Source organism: Rhipicephalus sanguineus, chromosome 11 (genome assembly GCF_013339695.2).
Source record: "Rhipicephalus sanguineus isolate Rsan-2018 chromosome 11, BIME_Rsan_1.4, whole genome shotgun sequence".
Classification (NCBI taxonomy): domain Eukaryota; kingdom Metazoa; phylum Arthropoda; class Arachnida; order Ixodida; family Ixodidae; genus Rhipicephalus; species Rhipicephalus sanguineus.
The window spans coordinates 70,967,341-70,986,940 of record NC_051186.1 but is presented as its reverse complement, the minus strand read 5'-3'; the positions used below and the strand labels follow the sequence as shown (position 1 = coordinate 70,986,940).

Sequence of the window (19,600 nt, the reverse complement as noted above, 5' to 3'; positions counted from 1 at the left end):
ACTTGCCGGCCGAGTCCTGCACACAATGGAGAACAGAAAAAACATACGCTTTGGAGGTCCTCCCCACAGAAGAGGTGACACTACAAGGCATCCTGTAGAAACAGCGCTTGGAACGAATAACTATGGCACCGCCGCATGAAAAACTCAGTAAGCAACAACTGTGGAACTAGAGTCGTTTACAGACTAACATGTACCGTCATTTACAGAAACACTACACATATCCAGATACACGGACGTATATCCCTGGTGTGGAGGCGCTCCAACCCTATCCCATATAACATACATCTGCCCGGACTGACTCGGAGTCTTTGTAGTCTCGGTCTCCCCTTCGTCAGTGTCTAGTGTTGCGCAGTGAACGATGAGTCTATGTAGACTCTGGGAGCGTACTGCAACTGCGAACGTAGTCGTAGGATGCGCAACTTGCCGATGTGACCCTGGGAAGCTACTGGCGGCCCTCGGTAAGACCCGGCGAGCCGCCGTGGCCGTAGCAAAACCAGGATATGATTGTGAAGCACGCCGTAGTAGAGCGCTTCGGAAATTTCGAGAGAGAGAATGAATATAGATCAATAAACCGAAGCAGTATGTATATCCCTGTAATAGGAGCACCCCCCGTTGTAATCCACCGTCTGCTTTGGTATATTAAAGTCTCTCTCTCGAAATTTCCAAAACCCTCCCATACGGCGTTCATCATGATCATATCCTGGTGTTGGCACGTCAAACCCCAGATATTATTAAGTTGCGTGCATGCAGGTGTAAGCCAACCTTATCATATACCTCAGTTGCGTCTCAGCAAGCGGACTTTTATCATCGAGTAAGCATGCAAGGATTACTTTTTTTGTTTTGCCAGTGCCAACAGCTTCGTTCTTTTCATTGTCATATTATCCTTCGACTCATGTCAGCATAACGTAGCGGTCATCTAGTACTCATTTTTGTTTCAGTGGGCAAGCTGACAAAGAGCTGCACCGGTGGAATGCTTGGCTTAAACTGCTGCACTCCCGCTGTGCTTATAAGCACGGTCATGCTGATGCTTTTGTGGGTGATCTTCCTTTGTCGATGGTTCCGGAAAAGCCCCCCACCTGGAACACGACTGCCTCCCGCAGTCCCCGGGGCCTCGCTGACTGGATGCAAGGAAATGCACAAGGTCGACTTCTACTGCACCACGGCAATCAAATGGGCGAATCAATATGGACCCGTGTACAGGTCAGCAAGTTTGTGCGTGCGTGCGTGCGTGTGTTTGTGTGTATCTGTCTGTATGCCTCGCTGAGGGCAGTGTTTGTGTGTTTGCTTGTTTTCCTGACTGCCGGGCTGCTTGCTGTTACGGATAACACGCCTTACTCGAGCAGAAAAAATCCGCAAAGCACATCCATAGAGCAGAATAAGCGTAAAATTTCCATAAACTGCCATTTATTCTTCGCTCATAACTTCTACATACCGTGCTCTTCTCGCTGCTGCTTCCATTTTGTGTTGACAGCTAATTATTGGTAATAAATGAGCTGTTTTACTTACATATGCGTGTTATTTCCAAGGATTCAACCTGAATAGAAAAGCACGCGAGCAAAACGAAACCGAAACAATTCAGGAGCCCTTGCACTATCGGGAAAATGGGAGCTAGCGAAGCTTTGCGTCTGCCTGCCTAACGCATCATTCTTCCTTCCTTTCTGTGCTATTGCGCAATGCTACCTCTCAAATGTTTTCTTCCTCCAAGCCGGGAATTGCAACTTCATCCACGCGTACTCTGCAGCGCGACACTTCAGTTGCTACATTCAGCAACGACGGCCGTGCGTCCATATACAGGCAGCAGTGAAATCTGACAAAGTGAAATGATAAGCCACCTCGATAAACGATCAGATTGCTATGTAAGAAACGGCTGATCGCGGACAAGTCCACCATGTCCAGAGAATCAATTACTGCAAAACTGCGCATATGTATGCGCAATGTGCCTGGCACGTCTTCCAGGGCCGCAGTTCTGCGCTCTCGCCGACGCCGGGTTTTTGCACGTACAAGGCTGAAATCTGCTAGTTCTAAAAGCTGCGCTAAAAGGGCTCAAAAATCAGGAATAACAACTCACTAGGTCATTGTTTGCACTAGTGCGGCAAGGCTAAAGGCAAGCGGAGCTCATCGTATGGCGTGACCGAGCGGGCTCGAGCAGTGAGTGTGGAGGCGAGGGGAGGAGCCGGGCGCAGGTGCGCGGTGCGAATGTGCAGTAGGGCGCAGCTGGTAGCGGAGCCCCGGTGAAGCGGGCGCGAGCCGCGTGCCGGCTTGATTGTAATGTTGAATAACCGAATACTGGCGAACTACAGTTTTCGGATATAGAAATAGCTGCCGTAGCATGGCATATCTGCCGGTCATACAATCCACAAAAAGGCATTAAAAAGTGGCATAGCATTTTCCTGTCTGAGAGCAGCCTTACCTAAGTAATGCCCGGGAAAGGTTAACGAAAGCTTTCGCCAACATATTGTCAGGCTAAAGAAATGCAGGATACAAAAACACATGCTGTGTAGATAAGCCTACAAGTTGATTAGTTACGTACGCGATAACTATCAAAACAAATAGATTTAAAGTTTAAGCAAATAAAAAAAAAGTGAGCGGGCAAATTTTCAGTGGCCATTTTTCTTCCTGCCGGGGTCCCAAACGGAGGAATTTTCGCTGATAGGTCAATTTTAGCGGCGCACAAGTTTCCTTTTAGATCATAGGGTAGTTGTAGTGAGTTACATTGAATCATGAACCGGTGTAGTTGAAATGTAGAGTGGTAAATTAAACGAGAATTTAGAATCCACCATGTTGGATCCCAATTGATCGTTCATACCTCTTCCTCCGGCTTGCGTGATTGCACAGGACTGGTTTCCCATTCATTTAATTGTTTGGGCCACTTTTATCTTGATATAATCTGGGTGTTTGTGCCATGACAAAACCGGCGAAAGAACTATCCCAATGTGTTATGTCTTATTCCAAGACAGAACTGCATAGCGCCTCTAGAGCTGCTGAGTAGTAAGAGAAGCGCCTCAACTATATACTAAAACGTATGCGCGCGTTTTGTGGCATTTAACCTAATCTTACATTAGTGGCACCAGCTGAATATACGACACATGTATACGACGACAGCTGAATAGACGCCACAGCTACATAGCTGTGGCGTCTTCTGCAGTGTTAGCTTCTCTACGTGACATGAAATCAACTGCGCATATCCTTAAATAGCACTTACTAAATCTACGTCATTTAGAAAAACTGTAAATACATCTACGCCTAATATCAGTTTTAGGACAAGACGGCCGCGTATAGCCTAAATTAAGATATGCACACGCTAATTGCCCCCAATTTTGTACCTGTTCCTGTGAAGTACCATTTTATAATCTGAATTACTGAACCAACTCCTATAGTAGAGATTGGCCTCGTGGGTTGAAACGACGCTACATTAATTCGGCATTAGCAATGCCGAGATTGCCACTTCTGGGCACTTTTTCTCCCATACAGGTTAAGGCAGAACCACGCCAGCATTGTCATACTCAACGACTTCAACAGCATCAAGAAGTTCTATTCGCGGAAGGAGTTCCTCAACCGTTCCCGGTTTTGGCTAATACAATCTCACAGGTTCAAAGGTGCGTACACAACACCCCGCGGCTTTTAATGTCGAAACGTGGCGTATAATGTCGAAACGTGGGCTAAATAACGTGCCACCTTGTTAGGGGCGCATGGCATGACATAACAGGAACTTGATTGGGGTCCTAAAGAGCTCACGCCCGGGGGGACCCGGGATGAGCCGATGGTTTCACTCATGACGAAATCTCTTGCTTAATCGAGAGAATTTTTCTCCTTTGGTGTCATTACTGAAGTCTGAGTACTGTTCTTTCTCATATTTTCATAGGGCTAGGGACCATGAATGGTGATGCCTGGAAGCTGAACCGAAGATTCTGCATGAATGCACTCCGAGACTACGGCATGGGCAAGTCGTATGCAATGGACGACATAGTGGTTTGTTTACTCCACTTGTATTACGCAGAATCCATCTAATGATTGATGATCCCTGAACGTTTAGCCTCACAAGCACCCACCACTAAATCGGTGTTTTTAAAAAAATATTTTTATGGAATAATCGTAAAACCGACACTCTCCCTGAGCATTGTTCACATAATTTGTGGGTTGTTGCTTCTCACGTCATTTCTCGGCGGTGATCGCGAATCCCACCGCTAATTAAGTTGCTAGTAATAACATTTGCTAATTAACTTCCTAACTAGCAAAGTTTGGAAGTTATTCTCACTGGCGATTTTTTAGCCACCGAGAAGATGCCATATCAGTTTTTAAAACAAACAAGATTTCGCTTCATAAAGGCCTGAGTGTTAGAAAACTGTGTTATTGTTCTTTTTTATTATTGCGCACCAACATGGAGCTCGGCGCGTGAGGAGTGCCAGAAATCGCGAGCAAAGGCTACGTCCGCTGGCGACGTGTCGCAGTGACTGCGGCGGTAAATTTGAAATGTACCTGCTCTTCTCCCTTAGATGGCAATAGTAGACGAATAGCATTAGCAGCAGACAGTGTTAACTTTTGCTTATTTTTAGGGAGCAAAAAAAGCGGCTAGTTATTTGGCGACGCAAATTTAGAGCTAGCTAGGGAGTATAGCGCGTACATTTCAAGTTGATCGCCAGAGGCATTACAACACATCACCAGCGGACGTTGCGTTTGCTCAAGACTTCCGGCCCACTTCATGCGCTTAGTCTTGGTTTCATGAGGACAAAAACGCCACATTTCGGAGGTGGCAGCGTTCCACAGAAAGTCTTTTTCTTTGCTTTGAAAGGAATGCGACATTGCCGTCTCTGTGACTGCAGTGTCGACTCGCCATTGGCAATAACCGGCGAATGTAGCTGATAAGAACGCTAATAAAGTAATTTTATTCATTTAGCTAATTGATTCACATGTTACTCACGATTACTGGAGTCCGTCGACGCAGACAGCTGGTTACTTTAAAAATTTCATTTTAGGAGCTTGCTCCTTATGCTCGGGGCTTGTCCATCGCCGTAGCAGCCAGCTAGTTCTCATTGCTCCCGCTAGGTTGGCTCAGCGCACGCTCGCGTGAAATAGAAGTTTTCTTCCTCTTTTTCTTCGAGCGCCTTGATGATGATATTAACGCAGGCAAAACCACATACTATATCATAGCCAACTGTAGTATGCGCACGCTCGCTCGAAAGAGAAATCTTCTTCCTCTTGTTCTTCCAGCGCCCTGACGTTGGTATTAACGCAGGCAAAACCACATATAGCATACCCAACTGTAGCATGCGGCGCTCGCTCCACTCGGGCGCGTGCTCCAATTTGATAGGAGACCGCTAGAGGGCCACAACTGCGCGCTTCCTCTCTTTTTCGACAGTCGTCAGTCAGTGCGCTTCGATACTAATAACATGAATAATTAAGACAAGGCGGCGTAGCAGAGGGCTCGCAAGGCAGCAGCAGCGTGGGCTCGCCGCCAAGACACTGCGGTGAGAGCTCGCGAGGCCGCAGAGAGACGTCAGCGTCGTGCGGATCCCGAGATACAAGCCAGCGAAGTCGAAGCAGCGCGGAAGCGGCGGCAAGAGAACCTCGAAGACGTACGGGCGCAGGATGCAGCAGCCAAGCGCCGAAAGCGGTCGCTACCTGAAGTTGGTGGCGCCGACGCGCGCTTCAAGCGCGATTTCTTCGACCATACGTTCGGCCACAGCTGCAAGGTCTGCGACCGCTTGTGGTTCGACAACAACCTGAACCTGACCACAATCGCTACTATAACAACGTGTCATGTCTTTATATAACAGTAGAGGAATTTTACGGAGCATTCACGGTTTACCCCATTATCTCCGAGCAAGCTCCTCTAACATCATTCACTTCGTGGATGTGGTGGGGATGTCTTTTTTTCGAAAAATTTTAAGAATACTCGAGTGGTCACTGGAACACCCGATATTCCTCAAGTTTAGTTTGCGCAGGTACCGCTACAGCCACAAGTTCAGATACGTTATATCATTAAAGTTAAACTACCTCCGCACCTTTCAGAATAACAAAAATTCTATTACGACTGGAAAAGAAGACATATTTGCCTGTAATTATCAGGCAATGCCAATAAAAAAAGGCTGGCTCTCTCGCAATCGAGATTAAATGTAAGCATGAAATGGCAACGGACTAAGCAGATGGGTTTGATACGATGCTAGCGCCACAATCTTAGAATGGGCATAGTGCATGTTCACAAGGACACACATTACCCCACCACACCTGTACCGCACGACACCATGCCACACTGTACTCTCGCCTATTGTTTTTCGAGCTGGCTTGCGAGGTTCTTAAGCTGGGGCAATGTCCCGCGTCGTAAGCGTAGCGTTAGTTCCATAGGCGACCGCTACAGGCGCAGCTCGCGCTTAAGAGAAGTCTTCTTCCTCTTCTTCTTCGAGCACCTTGATGATGATAATAACGCATACAAAACCACAAATAGCATAGCCAATTGTAGCATGCGCACGCTCGCGAAAGAGAAATCTTCCTCTTGCTCTTCGAGCGCCTAGATGATGACATTAACGCAGGCAAAACCACATATATCATAGCCAACTGTATCATGCGCACGCTCGCGCGAAAGAAAAGTCTTCTTCCTCTTGTTCTTCGAGCGCCTTGATGATGACATTGACACAGGCAAAACCGCATTTCCTCGATTTCCTCGACCGCACGTTCGGCCACAGCTGCAAGGTCTGCGACCGCTTGTGGTTCGACAACAACCTGACCACAATCGCTACTATAAAAAAATTACGCCATCTCCCGCTAAAGGGGACCATGAGGCGATGCGAAGCCGGAGCACTTGCACGATCGCGTTCTGTTGGCGTTCGTTGGGCATGCTACCGACCTCGGCCTCGTCGCAAAGGCACCCAGAGAGCCAGAAACCCTCTCCTCAAAACCCGCTTCTGGAGCCGGCAAGCAGCAGCAACCGGGAGGAATGCTGTACACAGCAGGACAGAAATTGGCCGCGTATCTGCGTGCTTATCGCCGAAAGACGATAGATTAGCGGTGGTAGAGATATGGGCGCCATCTGGCAATACGTCGCGAAACATGAGTTTGTGCACATGGCCTCCGAGATGACGGGCGCGCGGCGGGTTTCGCGCCCGCTATCTCGGAGGCCATGTTGTGCAGAGGGCACGGAGGAGGTTTTTTCCTTTCTCCGTGGCAGTCGGCGTTCGTCTGCGTGCATATCGCATTTTCAGCGCAGCTTAAGGAACTAGGGTCTTTAGAATTACGCATCTATGTATATTTCATTAAAGGAACACACCACCTAATGCTTACCTATCGATGTTGAGCGCGAGATATGCGTAATGTTTGCTTTTTGATCGACAACGTACACAAGTATGAACCTAGTCAGCAGTACAAGATGGCTGGCCCTTCGGCAAGTGGTTTAACTTTGGCCGGGAGGCTGAATCGGGGGACAGACAGACAAACCAAAATTTCTGCGTTTAAGTGCCCCAAGAAAGACTACCGTCTTTAAAACCCGTTCGCACCCCCACAGCAGGAGAGTGAGCAAGCAGCCGTGCCTGAGGCGTCTTCCCCCCCCCCCCTCCCCCCGCCCTGGAACCGCACCGCGCCGCCCTCCTGCTCCGCCGCCGACTCTCCTGCGGGCAGCAGCCCGGAGGAAACCCGCTTGGCCGGTTCGCCTACTGCGCATGCGTAGTGTGAGTGCGGACTAGTCCACTGCAGGACATACCCCCGAGCAAGAGATGCTTCGTATCTAAAACGTGTGACGTCTTTCTATGACATTAGAGGAATTATATGGAGCATTCACGGTTTACCCGATTATCTCCGAGCCAGCTCCTCAATCATCATTCACTTCGTGGATATTGCGTGATTTTTGTGTGACTGTATGAGATCAATCTTGCGCTTTATCTAATGTCTGCAGACACGACCCGACGCAGGCCTGGGGCGCCGCATATGGGCGCCATATACGCTAACGCAAGCGCCACACGCAGCTCGACGCAGTGTATCGAACAAGGCGGTATAATCCGCGTCATGAAACCTTTTTCACAGGCTGCCCCGATGTCTCGTTTCGTTCTCGTCTGAGAGCCTGGATAGACTTGTTCGAGTACCCGGATACTCTCGTTTGACTGCTGAGATAACGGCGCTGGCTTTTGTGTCAACATCACCCGAAGCTAAAGGCAATTCGTGCCCAATTGACACTGTTACTGATCATAACTTTTCAGAGCTTCAAATCGACAGTCCTATCAAGATCGATCCGTCAATGTATGAAGAGAAAGCTGGCATTGCCTTTTCCCTGCGAAACTATCCTGGTCGCAATAAATATACCTTCTCTATTTCAGGCAGAATTGTGAGCGACCATTGAGAAACCGCTAAAAATGTATGCAATAGCTATATTGAAGACTTTCTTTACGCGTAGACGTGACTCGTTGAATTAACCAAGCCGAACAGCTTTGCATTAAATTTGATCGTTACTCCCGTAGACTTACACCAACTTTTCTACCAAATAAATGTCCCAGAGACTTCGGCATCCATTCTTGATAAGTACTTATTAGGGCGAAAGCCTTAGAGGCGATAGAATCTAATGACACGAGTGATGCAACGCCAACACGGGTGATGCAAAAAATTATCACGTGATGACGTCACCGCACGGCGTCGCTGATATTTAAATTTGTGACGTCGCCATCCCGTCACTATGGCGTCGATGACGATATCGCATGGCGTCATCGTTTGGTCAAAAGTAGACCGATCACGGAGGCAGTGCAAAACGAGGTGAGGCCTCGTCGGTGGTGAGGTGCAGGACGCTTGCATTGCGTCCGATCATGCAGGCAGTGCAAAACCAAGTTTGGTACAGAATGCTTTCGGAGGGGTCCGGCGAATTCAACACATAGACTCAGAAGAAAAAGAATAAAAAGATGGTTTTTGCCTTCGAGTTGTGTTTGGTGAATGCATAAGGTACCCCTTGGTTTTCTTCTTTCTGTAGCCGTTAAGCTTATTGCTGCTCCTGCAGACACATACGGAATATTCATTTTCAGATTTTCATAATGTTTACGCTACCTCCGCCCATTCACGGCATTGAGGCGAAATCCTTAGTCCGACATCTATGGACCGCGTCCATCTCTTTCAATTCCCAGAACCCTCAATACACTCCTTAAAAAATTACGCTCATTGGATGGTGGATGACGTAACGTTTATGGCACTCAAAAGAGCTGTTTGCTTAACCCTTGCTCTTTTTAAGCCTAAACAATTCATATTCCCAAAACATTCTCGCTGATTCGCGCTATTCTTTCGTATTCGCAGGAGGAGCTCCAGCGCGCCTGCAGTCAGATAGCTAAGGTGGAAGGGGAACCAATTGGTTTCTACGATTACATCATGCCTTGCGCATCCAACAATATATCGGCCATACTCTGGGGCCGCCGCTTTCCGCATGACCACCCGGCGCGCGCAGACATCAACTGTCTCGTCAATGGGTTGCTAGCTGCCGTTCGATGCAGCCCCATATTCCACCAGTACAACCCAGGATTCGTCACGGCGATCGCGAGAAGGGTTCCCGGCACACATATCAACCTTGTTAGACGCAAGGAGGAGAAGTTGGATCTCTACGCATAGTAAGTACAAATGCAGGAAGAACTTAGTCTTGATGGTCCTATGGGGCGTCATTGCCGTACTCAATTCCAAACCCACCTGGAAAAGACACGAGACTATCACCCTTCGACAACATGAAAAAAACAAGACCTCACAGAGTCCCTTATGCAAGTGCTTAAGATGACTCGAAGGCGCAAGCCATTTTTTTTTCATTCCCCGCCATTGTATTGATCACCCTGCGCCCACTTCCTGAACTTTTCTCCACCTGATGTGGTCATGCACAGCCTCTAGAGCAAGCATTCTGCGTCGATTTTCTTCTTTTTCTTCTCAGTCGATGCACTGATCCTCCCATGCCTTCCTCCGAAAGTTTTCTGCACCTAACGTGGTTTGTCACTGCCTCCAAGATGGGAGGCATTGCAAGCTTTCCGCACCTCACCTTGCTTTGCGCTGCCTCTGTGATCGGCCCACGTTTGACCAAGTGACGATGTCATGTGATGAGGTCATCGCGTGATGTAGATTTTTTTTATCACTCCTGTTGACGCCATCAACGCGGGACGCCGACGTCGCCGACAGTCACTTTTCATGCCTGATGAGGCATCTAAGGCCTCGTCAAACACGAATCCTTAAAACACGTCCTATCGCTGCATGGTGCTGGGCAAGCCAGTAAAGGCGCAAGATAGAACGCCAGATCTCGACGTACCCTCCAAATCTGCACGCGAGGATGTTGCGACGCCAAGTCTTCTCGCGGATCTCGTTAAATACCTGTACAACCCAGCACACCAAAGTGCTTTTTTAGCGCAAAAAACGACACCACAAGAAAGAAGACAGAACACAGCGCTACTCTCAGCTGTGCTGTGTTGCGCTGTGTTCTGTCTTCTTTCTTGTGGTGTCGTTTCTTGCGCTAAAAAATCACTACGGATTCTCACCAACTAGCCCGCCAACGCATTCTGTTGAACCAGCACGCCAAGTTTCAAGAACATTTTACCGCGCCACATATGACGGCGTAATTAAATCGCTCATTAATATTGATGACGCTCATAGTACGCATCGATTCTCACTTCCATTTCGTCATCATCATCATTGGCGCCATTTCCAGCCCATCTTGTGTTCACTATCTGTTCCTATCTATCTATCTATCTATCTATCTATCTATCTATCTATCTATCTATCTATCTATCTATCTATCTATCTATCCTCCTAAGTCTGGGTGCAAGCGTAGTCGCCTGCTTAACTCGGTATGTTACACAAAATTTGATATAGAAGTGTATCAATAAGCTATACGGTATCCAAGCCGCGTTTGTCGCCTCGATTCACTCTCCGTATTTTGTCTCAATGTGCGCGCAAAACGAACTTGCTTCTCCTTCGTTAATAACACCAATTGTCAATCCATGTACTTGGCAACCTAATTTTTATAATTGTTAAGGTTTTTCTAGGGAATGCGGCCACCTCTTTGCTGTGAAAGTATGTATGTATAATGAAGATATCTGACATCATTATTTTGATTGTTTTTGCATTTATAGCGACCGAATATTGGAACAGAAGGCCATGACCGAAAAAGATGTCAACCGGGATTTTGTTGATGCATATTTGAACAAAATACGAGACAGCGATGACGACTCCAAGGCCCATTTCACAGGTGATATCATGCCCTTTTTTTCTGCACCAAGGGTATGCACAGATCGGCATGATGGTTTCGTTTATCTAGTTGAGTCTTGGTGTTGTTTTTTCAACGATACTCAGCTCCGAATTTTTAAGAAGGGGTGCCGCACATGGTACGCATTCCTATAAACGAGTCAATGCAACACTGCCTCCTGGTCTCAAGCTTGCATCAAGGTTGAAGCCAGGCTAAACGTTTCAGAAGCGCCAAAAGTCAGCGTTCCCAATGTCACATTGCCGTAACTACCGCAGATTCGAAGTGGTAAACGGGAGAAGTAATCATAAAGAAATAAAATCTTTCACGCAGTTAAGTAGTTTTCTTTATTTCTATCAAATGGCGTAACACACAACTGCTGCTTCTGTTTCTGTGTCGTAATCTACTGAGCGCAGATGAGTTTCAGATCATTCTACGTAAACTCTTCTCACCGCGTCCACCATTTTCGATTATATCTTAAAATAGAGAATATATCGCTCAATCACTAGTAACAAAGGTAAAGACAGTGCTTACACTGTATATACAAGTGCAGTGTTGCCAGAGATCAAGAACGAAACACTGCCCTGCGTACTCACACGCAACATCTTCCTCGCGACAGCCGCGTAGATTAGACAGCATAAGTCGATCGTATGGTAATAATATTACAGCAGGGAAAAAAAACTTTATTTAAGCTATTTTCGGTGCGCTGAATATTCCTGCATGTGAGAGCAGTACGAATTTTCCCTGGTTCTGAAAATTTATGAGACAGGAAAGGGGCGCCATGAACATTTGCCGAAAATTGATTGTTCCGTCATCGTCACAATGTTTGATAACCTTGTTTGTATACACGACCTTTTATTTACAAATTTTATACGGAATTTCAAGTTCATTGCTCCTTTATTTAGTCCAAAAAGTAATGAAGATATGGTTCCCTGCGCTTATCCTCATAAAGTGCCGTAATATAGGTGTCCTAGGTATCTGATATAGATCTCCTAAGATAAGTAACCGCATCAAATTTTCTTTGTGACATGGTGTTAAGCAATAACACAATCACCATGAAACGCCACGCCTCACAAAGAAAATGCAGCATTTTGGGTCATATTCATTCATCAAGGAAGCACTGCCGCGGTCCATCTTAAGCTCAGGGCCCCTATTCAACAAAAATTTCTTATTGTTATTATTGAGAGATTATTTCAGCGAATCACAATGCGGAATGTATAATTAGCGAAGCGGAATGACCAATGCAAAAATCACGAAAAAGAGACTTTGTGAATTCGGCACCTGGTTAATAGCGATGACCATAAATAAAGTCGTCAACAGCTGTTTTCAGAAACGGGTGAAATGGGTATTTTTTAGTTTAAAAAGGGGGAAATTGAATTCAGACATCCATCAAAAAAGTTGCATCATATTCAGCTTTCCTGCGCTCAAAGGCTAGAAATACTCCAATGGACAAAAGTCTACAAGACACGCAGTCGACGGCAAATGCGAATTTCAGATCGCTTAGTCGTGATTGTTATACATAAAGAGCAACCGTTGCTGCCCTACACACGTTCTTTCTTGTAAGGCAGGTCAGAATGTGCTTAGAGCGATTGCCGACCGAAATTACACAACACCCTCTGAGTCTGAACCACTGTTTATAAACCATCGTATTGTCACGTGGTCGTGACGTCGACGAAGGCAGCAGTCAGCACGTCGAGATGAAACTCTTTATTAGGCCGAACTTGTGGCCGAGAAACTGAAAGCTACAGCAATACACTGATAGCGGCGAACAGAGCGTCGGCCGTCGATCAACTGACAAGCGGTCAAGCGCGTCGGCTTTTATACAGGCGCTATGGAACTGAGTTGTGAGTAAGCGCTTGTGGTGTTCATTTTCTTGTCCTCGTCTTTTCTTGCGCTACTATTACACTGTTATGAATCACTCCTTTTCTGTTGTGGAGTAGTTGATTTCTGCCTTTGATAGCGACCGGCTAGCATAACTGATGACCCTTTCGAATTCGTCGGTCTTTTGCACAAGGACGGCGCCGAGTCCTACGCTGCTTGCGTCGGTGTGGATTTCCGTATCTGCGTATTCGTCGAAATGCGCAAGTATGGGAGGCGTCTGCAGGCGTCGTTTCAATTCTTGAAATGCTTGAAATTGCGACGTTTCCCACCTGAATTCGACGTCGGCCTTCGTGAGTTGCGTCAGTGGCTCGGCGATCCGTGACAATTCCTTGACGAAACGTCTGTAATAGGCGCACAAGCCGAGAAAACGGCGTACGGCCTTCTTGTCGGTGGGCGTCGGGAAGTCAGCGATGGCCGCTGTTTTCCGCGGGTCCGGGCGAACACCATCCTTGCTGATCACGTGACCCAAGAACAAGAGCTCCTCGTACGCGAAGCGGCACTTTTCAGGCTTCAAGGTGAGTCCGGAGGTCTTGATTGCTTGAAGTACAACTTCAAGGCGCCGAAGGTGTTCGTCGAAGTTTGAGGAAAACACAACGACGTCGTCCAAGTACACGAGGCAGGTCTGCCACTTCAAGCCGGCCAGTACTGTATCCATACACCGTTGAAAAGTCGCAGGTGCCGAGCAAAGACCAAAGGGCATGACCTTGAACTCGAGCAGGCCGTCTGGTGTTATAAAAGCAGTCTTTTCTCGGTCTCTCTCGTCGACTTCTATTTGCCAGTAACCGGTCTTGAGGTCCATCGACGAAAAGTACTTTGCGTTGTGTAATCGATCCAGGGTGTCGTCTATCCGGGGAAGGGGATACACGTCCTTCTTCGTGACTTTGTTCAGCCGACGATAATCGACGCAAAAACGTAGAGTCCCATCCTTCTTCTTCACTAGCACCACCGGGGATGCCCACGGACTCTTCGACGGCTGGATCATGTCGTCGCGTAGCATTTCGTCGACCTGTTTCTTCACGGCCTCGCGTTCTCGCGTCGAAACTCTGTACGGGCTCTGACGGAGTGGTCTGGCGCTTTCCTCTGTTATGATGCGATGTTTTGCCACGGGAGTCTGCCTAATTCTTGACGACGACGAAAAGCAGTCCTTGTATTGCAAGAGCAGGGTTTTGAGCTGTTCTTGTTTGTGCTTCTGAAGGCTGGGATTGATGTCGAAAGCTGGTTGCGGCGCTTTATTCGTCGGAGTAGGCTCGGGAGAATCGCTGAGGCCGAAAGCATTGCTGGCTTCTACGATTTCTTCGATGTAGGCGACCGTCGTGCATTTGCTCACGTGCTTGTACTCGTTGCTGAAATTCGTGAGCATAACTGTTGCTTTCCCTGCCCGCAGCTCTGCTACTCCTCTTGCGACGCAAATCTTGCGGTTAATCAAGTGGTGCTGGTCGCCTTGAACAACGCCTTCCAGGTCTGCTGATTTCTGAGTGCCGACGGAAATGATGACGCTGGAGCGAGGGGGAATGGTGACCTGGTCTACCAGCACATTCAAGGCGTGCTTTCTTGGCGGAGTGTGCGGCGGTAGTGCCTTTTCCGTGGACAGTGTTATTGGCTTAGACCTCAGGTCGATGATTGCACCATGAAGGCCTAAGAAGTCCGTACCAAGGATGACATCTCTCTAGCAACGCGGCAGGATTACGAAGTTCGCGGGATAAATCCGGTTGTTAATGGTGAGTATCGCTGTGCAGATTCCCTCCGGCGTTACGAGATGACCTCCAGCTGTCCGGATTTCGGGGCCTTCCCAGGCTGTCCTAACTTTCTTCAGCTTCGTGGCGAACGGTCCACTGATGACAGAATAGTCTGCTCCGGTGTCGACGAGGGCTGTGACGCTGTGGCCGTCGATAAGAACGTCGAGGTCGCTAGTTCGTCGTCTTGCGTTGCAGTTAGGTCGTGGCGTCGGGTCACGGCTACGTCGGTTTGTTCCGCTGCTTCCACGTTGCGTCGTCAGGTCTACTTCGGTCCGCGAGGTTTCGTCGTCAGGGGTTCGCGTCGTGTCCTGAAGCCTTCGTCGTGGCGGCGGCGTCCGCGGCGTCGGCGGCGGAGGGTCTTCACTATTTCGTCGTGCAGCAACCGCACCTCCATCGGTTGCTGCCCTTAGTTTTCCGAATGCGGGCTAGGTGACCGGCCCCGGGTTGGGCCAGTGTATGGTCGGGGTTGGGGAGAGGCGTAGCGGCCTGGCGACGGCGATCAGGAAGGTCCTCGGGGTGTCCACTGCGCTCCTGCCAGATAGTCGGCGATGTCACGTGGCCGTTCACCCTGCTGTGGACGCGGCGCGTCGACGGCGAACCCACGCAGTCTCATCTGTCAATAATGGCAGCGGTGGTAGGTGTGCACTGCTTCTCCGCAGTGGTAGCAGAGTGGACGATGGTCGGGGGCGCGCCAAACGTCGGTCTTCGTCGGCGTGTATCGCTGATCGGCTGGCGGGCGCTATGACGTCGGTGGTGGCGGCGGTGGTGCCTGGCGGCGGAACTGCTGGTGCGGCGCGGTGTCTTGACGTGGGCGTGGAGTGGGGGCGTTGCGTCGGGCTGCAGCAGCATAGCTCATTGCTTGCAGCTGCGGCGGTGCCGGCTGAGGAACACCCAGTGACTGTTGGATTTCCTCGCGTACAACGTCCGCAATCGACGTCACTTCGGGCTGTGCAAAAGGTGCGAGCTTTCGCAGCTCCTCTCGCACGATGGCTCGGATCGTTTCGCGCAAGTCGTCGGAGCCGAGGGCATGAACTGCTGCGCTGTCTTGGAATGCGCGGCGATTGTACTGCCGGGTTTGCATTTCCAGCGTCGTCTCGATGGTTGTGGCTTCGGAAACAAATTCCTGGACTGTCTTGGGTGGGTTCCGCATGAGCCCAGCGAAGAGCTCCTGCTTAACTCCTCGCATGAGAAGGCGAACGTTTTTTTCTTCGGGCATGGTAGGGTCTGCGTGGCGAAACAGCCTGGTCATCTCTTCCGTGAAGAGCGCCACGTTTTCGTTCGGCATCGGCACGCGGGTCTCGGGCAGCGCCTCAGCTCTCTTTTTGCGGACGACGCTCGTGAATGTGGCGAGAAACCTGGCGCGGAAAATGTCCCACGTTGTCAGGCTTCGCTCTTAGTTCTCGAACCAGGTCCGAGCGGCGTCTTCCAAAGCGAAATACACATGCCGTAAGTTGTCTTCGCTGGTCCAGGCATTGAAAAGGGCGACTCAGTCGTAGGCTTCAAGCCAGCTTTCCGGGTCTTCGAGTGATGATCAGCGGAAGGTTGGCGGCTCCTTGGGCTGCCGGAGAAGGATCGGCGCAGGCTGCACGGGATCGGTCACCGTCGTTGCGGTCGATCTTGGGATCTCGGGCTGCCTGGTTTTTTCGGGAAGGAGCCCGCACTCTGGCTGTACTCCCTTCTGCCTGCGGCTTGTTTGACGATCCGGGTTTTCTTTGTCGTAGTCCTCGTCTCGGCTTCGGCTTGGGTCAGCGCTTCGCGGGGGCGTCCGGATCATGGAAGAAGCAGCACCTCCACCAGATGTCACGTGGTCGTCACGTCGACGAAGGCAGCAGTCAGCACGTCGAGATGAAACTCTTTATTAGGCCGAACTTGTGGCCGATAAACTGAAAGCTACAGCAATACACTGATAGCGGCGAACAGAGCGTCGACCGTCGATCAACTGACAAGCGGTCAAGCGCGTCGGCTTTTATACAGGCGCTATGGAACTTTCCAGCAATATCGCTGGTGGCGGCGTTATCTCTCAACAAAGCTGGAACATTCGTGTGCGGCGCGCAATCTTAACAAAACGATCTACTAAAATCGTGAAGCTTCTCGAACACTGCTTCGCGGCCAGCGTCGAGCGTTGATAACCGTCCTTGCTGGTCAAACTCGAACACATCACAATAAAAGAAGAAGCGGGCGTGGCAGTATCATGCATTGATCAAACACGTACCGCCATATTTCACAGCTGTACAAATCACAGATTGAACACTGCATATTATTCTTATCTGAAGTCGATAACCTCGACACCAACATCGTCTGCTACCCTACAAGGCACCACGAGTATTGCTCTGGGCCTCACCTACGTGCTAACTACGTTTTCAATCCATGGACTTTCTCATAATTTGCTTCGAAACTGATTTTGTTAAGTTTGCATTGCCCCACCACTATTTCTTTTGTGTATGCGTAACATGTACTGAATTTATTCTGAGATATGTTGTATTTGTAGCATTGCCCATTTTGTGATTCAGCGCGTGTTTTTCTAGTTTTCTTTTTGTGTGTTTTCGACGCAACGTCTTTTGCCTGTGCTGTTTCTGTTCTGCGCATACCGCAGTACCGATGTATACGTTGGTTGAAGGGTGTCGTCACCATCAGTAAAGTGAAGGAAACCTGAGGGATGCACATGTACACTTTTCGCTTCGGCTATTTACTATTCGAACAAAGATAAACAATAGAATACACACAAAAAGGTACTGTCACCAATATTACATGGCTAATGGCTTATTCGATATTCAACATCGTTAAGAGTCCAAATCACAAACTAATTCCGCTTCTGCACGTAAAACACAATAAAGTCCCAATTTACTTCTTTGTGGCAGTCGGCCTCCGGTGTTGCACTTGACACTTGCTGCAGCCCTCGTAGAGTAGCTGGGGGAACGACTTGAAACCAGGGACCGGAGCGTAGCCGATGTTGGTTCTGTCCAGCTCGAGTCGCGTGCGTCTTCCTTTCGCCCAAGCCAAGGTTCGACTGCCCCGAGTTCTAGGTCGTCTTCTTCGAAATCCCTCTCCCGATATTCCTTGGGGTCAATTTTGGGAGAGGAGCCTTTCTTCCTGCTGCGCCGGTGCGCACGGTGTTTACATTAAACTTTGCTCGGCGCCGGGACCGTGGGGCCCGCGCAGGGGGCAACTTCACGTTCTGCTGTAAGATACGGGGGGCCCGCTCACGGGGGCGGCTTCGAATTCGCGCTGTCTGGCGACGTCTTCTCTTGGCGAAAATTCACTTGGCATCTGATTATTCAAAGAAGTCCATTTGAATACGCACACTCATGACAATATCCCCCCTCTTGAGTTTTACCGTGAGGAAAAACTGCTCACTGCCAATACAACCAATACAATGCATATGCAGCAACACTTCAAACGTGGAACATCACTCAAAAAACGCACTGCTCCAATAAGTATAGATATTCACTCACAAAACACAAAAATGACAAAAAGAAAGACGCTGAGCAGTTTAGGCTAGCCTGCTCATGAAGTCAGCACCTACGTTTTCCTTGCCTTTGATATACTGGATGCGGAATTCGTACTCCTGGAGTACCAACCTCCATCTCATCAGGCGGCTGTTTGCCAATGTGCTCTTGGCTAAATACCGTAGCAGCTGATGATCGGTTTGCACGGTGAAGTGCGTGCCGTACAGGTATACGTGAAATCTTTTAATTCCCCACACGAGAGCCAAGCATTCTTTCTCTACGGTGAAGTAGTTCCTCTCGCATGCGTTCAGTATTTTGCTTGCATAGAAACCTCGATGCAGCACTCCGTTCTCTTCCTGCATAAGTACAGCTCCCAGAGCATTGTCTGAGGCGTCCGTACGCAGGACAAACTCCTTGCTCATGTTCGGTGCAAGTAAGACGGGCGGCTCTTCCATTCGCTGCTTTAGCTGTCGAAACGCTGCCTCCTCCTTTTCTGTCCACTTAACGGTGTTCGGGGCTCCTTTCTTGGTTAGCTCCACTAACGGGTGAGCTACCTCTGCGTATCGCGGGATGAACTCCCGGTAATATTGTCACGTGGTCGTGATGTCGACGAAGACAGCAGTCGGCGTTTTCAAGATGAAACTGTTTATTTGTTCGAACTTGTGGCCGGGAAACGGAAAGTTAATTTACAGCAATACACACAGTAGGCACTGATAGCGGCGAACAAAGTGTCGACCGTCGATCAACTGACAAGCGGTCAAGCGCGTAGGCTTTTATACAGGCGCTATCGAACTTTTCAGCAATATCGCTGGTGGCGGCGTTATCTCTCGACAAAGCTGGAACATTCGCGTGCGGGGCGATTTCTTAACAAAACGATCTACTACAATCGCGAAGCTTCTCGAACACTGCGTCGCGGACAGCGTGGAGCGTTGATAACCGTCCCTGCCGGTCAAACCCGAATACATCAAAACAAGACAAGAAGTGGGCGTGGCATTGCCCCCCTCTGAAAAAGCATCGTCCCGATGCTTGTGACAGAACATAGAAGAAACAGAAAAACCAAGTGCATACACAAATAAATTACAATAACAAAGGAAAAAATAGAGTCCCCAGGTTAGCTAACGCGCAAAAAACGGCTTAAGGCGCACGACATGGACGACTTCAGGTCGTGCGCGGCGTCGCTGGGAGTTCGTAATGTCGTCCGGGATGACCTCGTAGTCAAGAGCGCCGAGGCGTCTAAGAACCTTGTATGGCCCGAAGTATCGCCGAAGGAGTTTTTCGCTAAGCCCACGTCGGCGTATCGGCGTCCAGACCCAAACACGGTCGCCGGGCTGGTATTCCACGAAGCGTCGTCGAAGATTGTAGCG

General features: G+C 49.0%; 1 protein-coding gene across 1 annotated transcript in view; it reads left to right on the top strand.

The window, feature by feature from the left end:
* Nucleotides 1-1,018: 1,018 nt before the first annotated feature.
* Nucleotides 1,019-19,600, top strand: part of LOC119375133 (cytochrome P450 2H1) — a 64,529-nt gene continuing 45,947 nt past the window's right edge. Inside the window, exons 1-5 of the mRNA XM_037645328.2 lie at nt 1,019-1,200; nt 3,472-3,596; nt 3,863-3,969; nt 9,259-9,566; nt 11,064-11,179. Coding sequence (XP_037501256.1) covers nt 1,019-1,200; nt 3,472-3,596; nt 3,863-3,969; nt 9,259-9,566; nt 11,064-11,179 — 838 coding nt within the window. The remainder of the gene's footprint in view (nt 1,201-3,471; nt 3,597-3,862; nt 3,970-9,258; nt 9,567-11,063; nt 11,180-19,600) is intronic.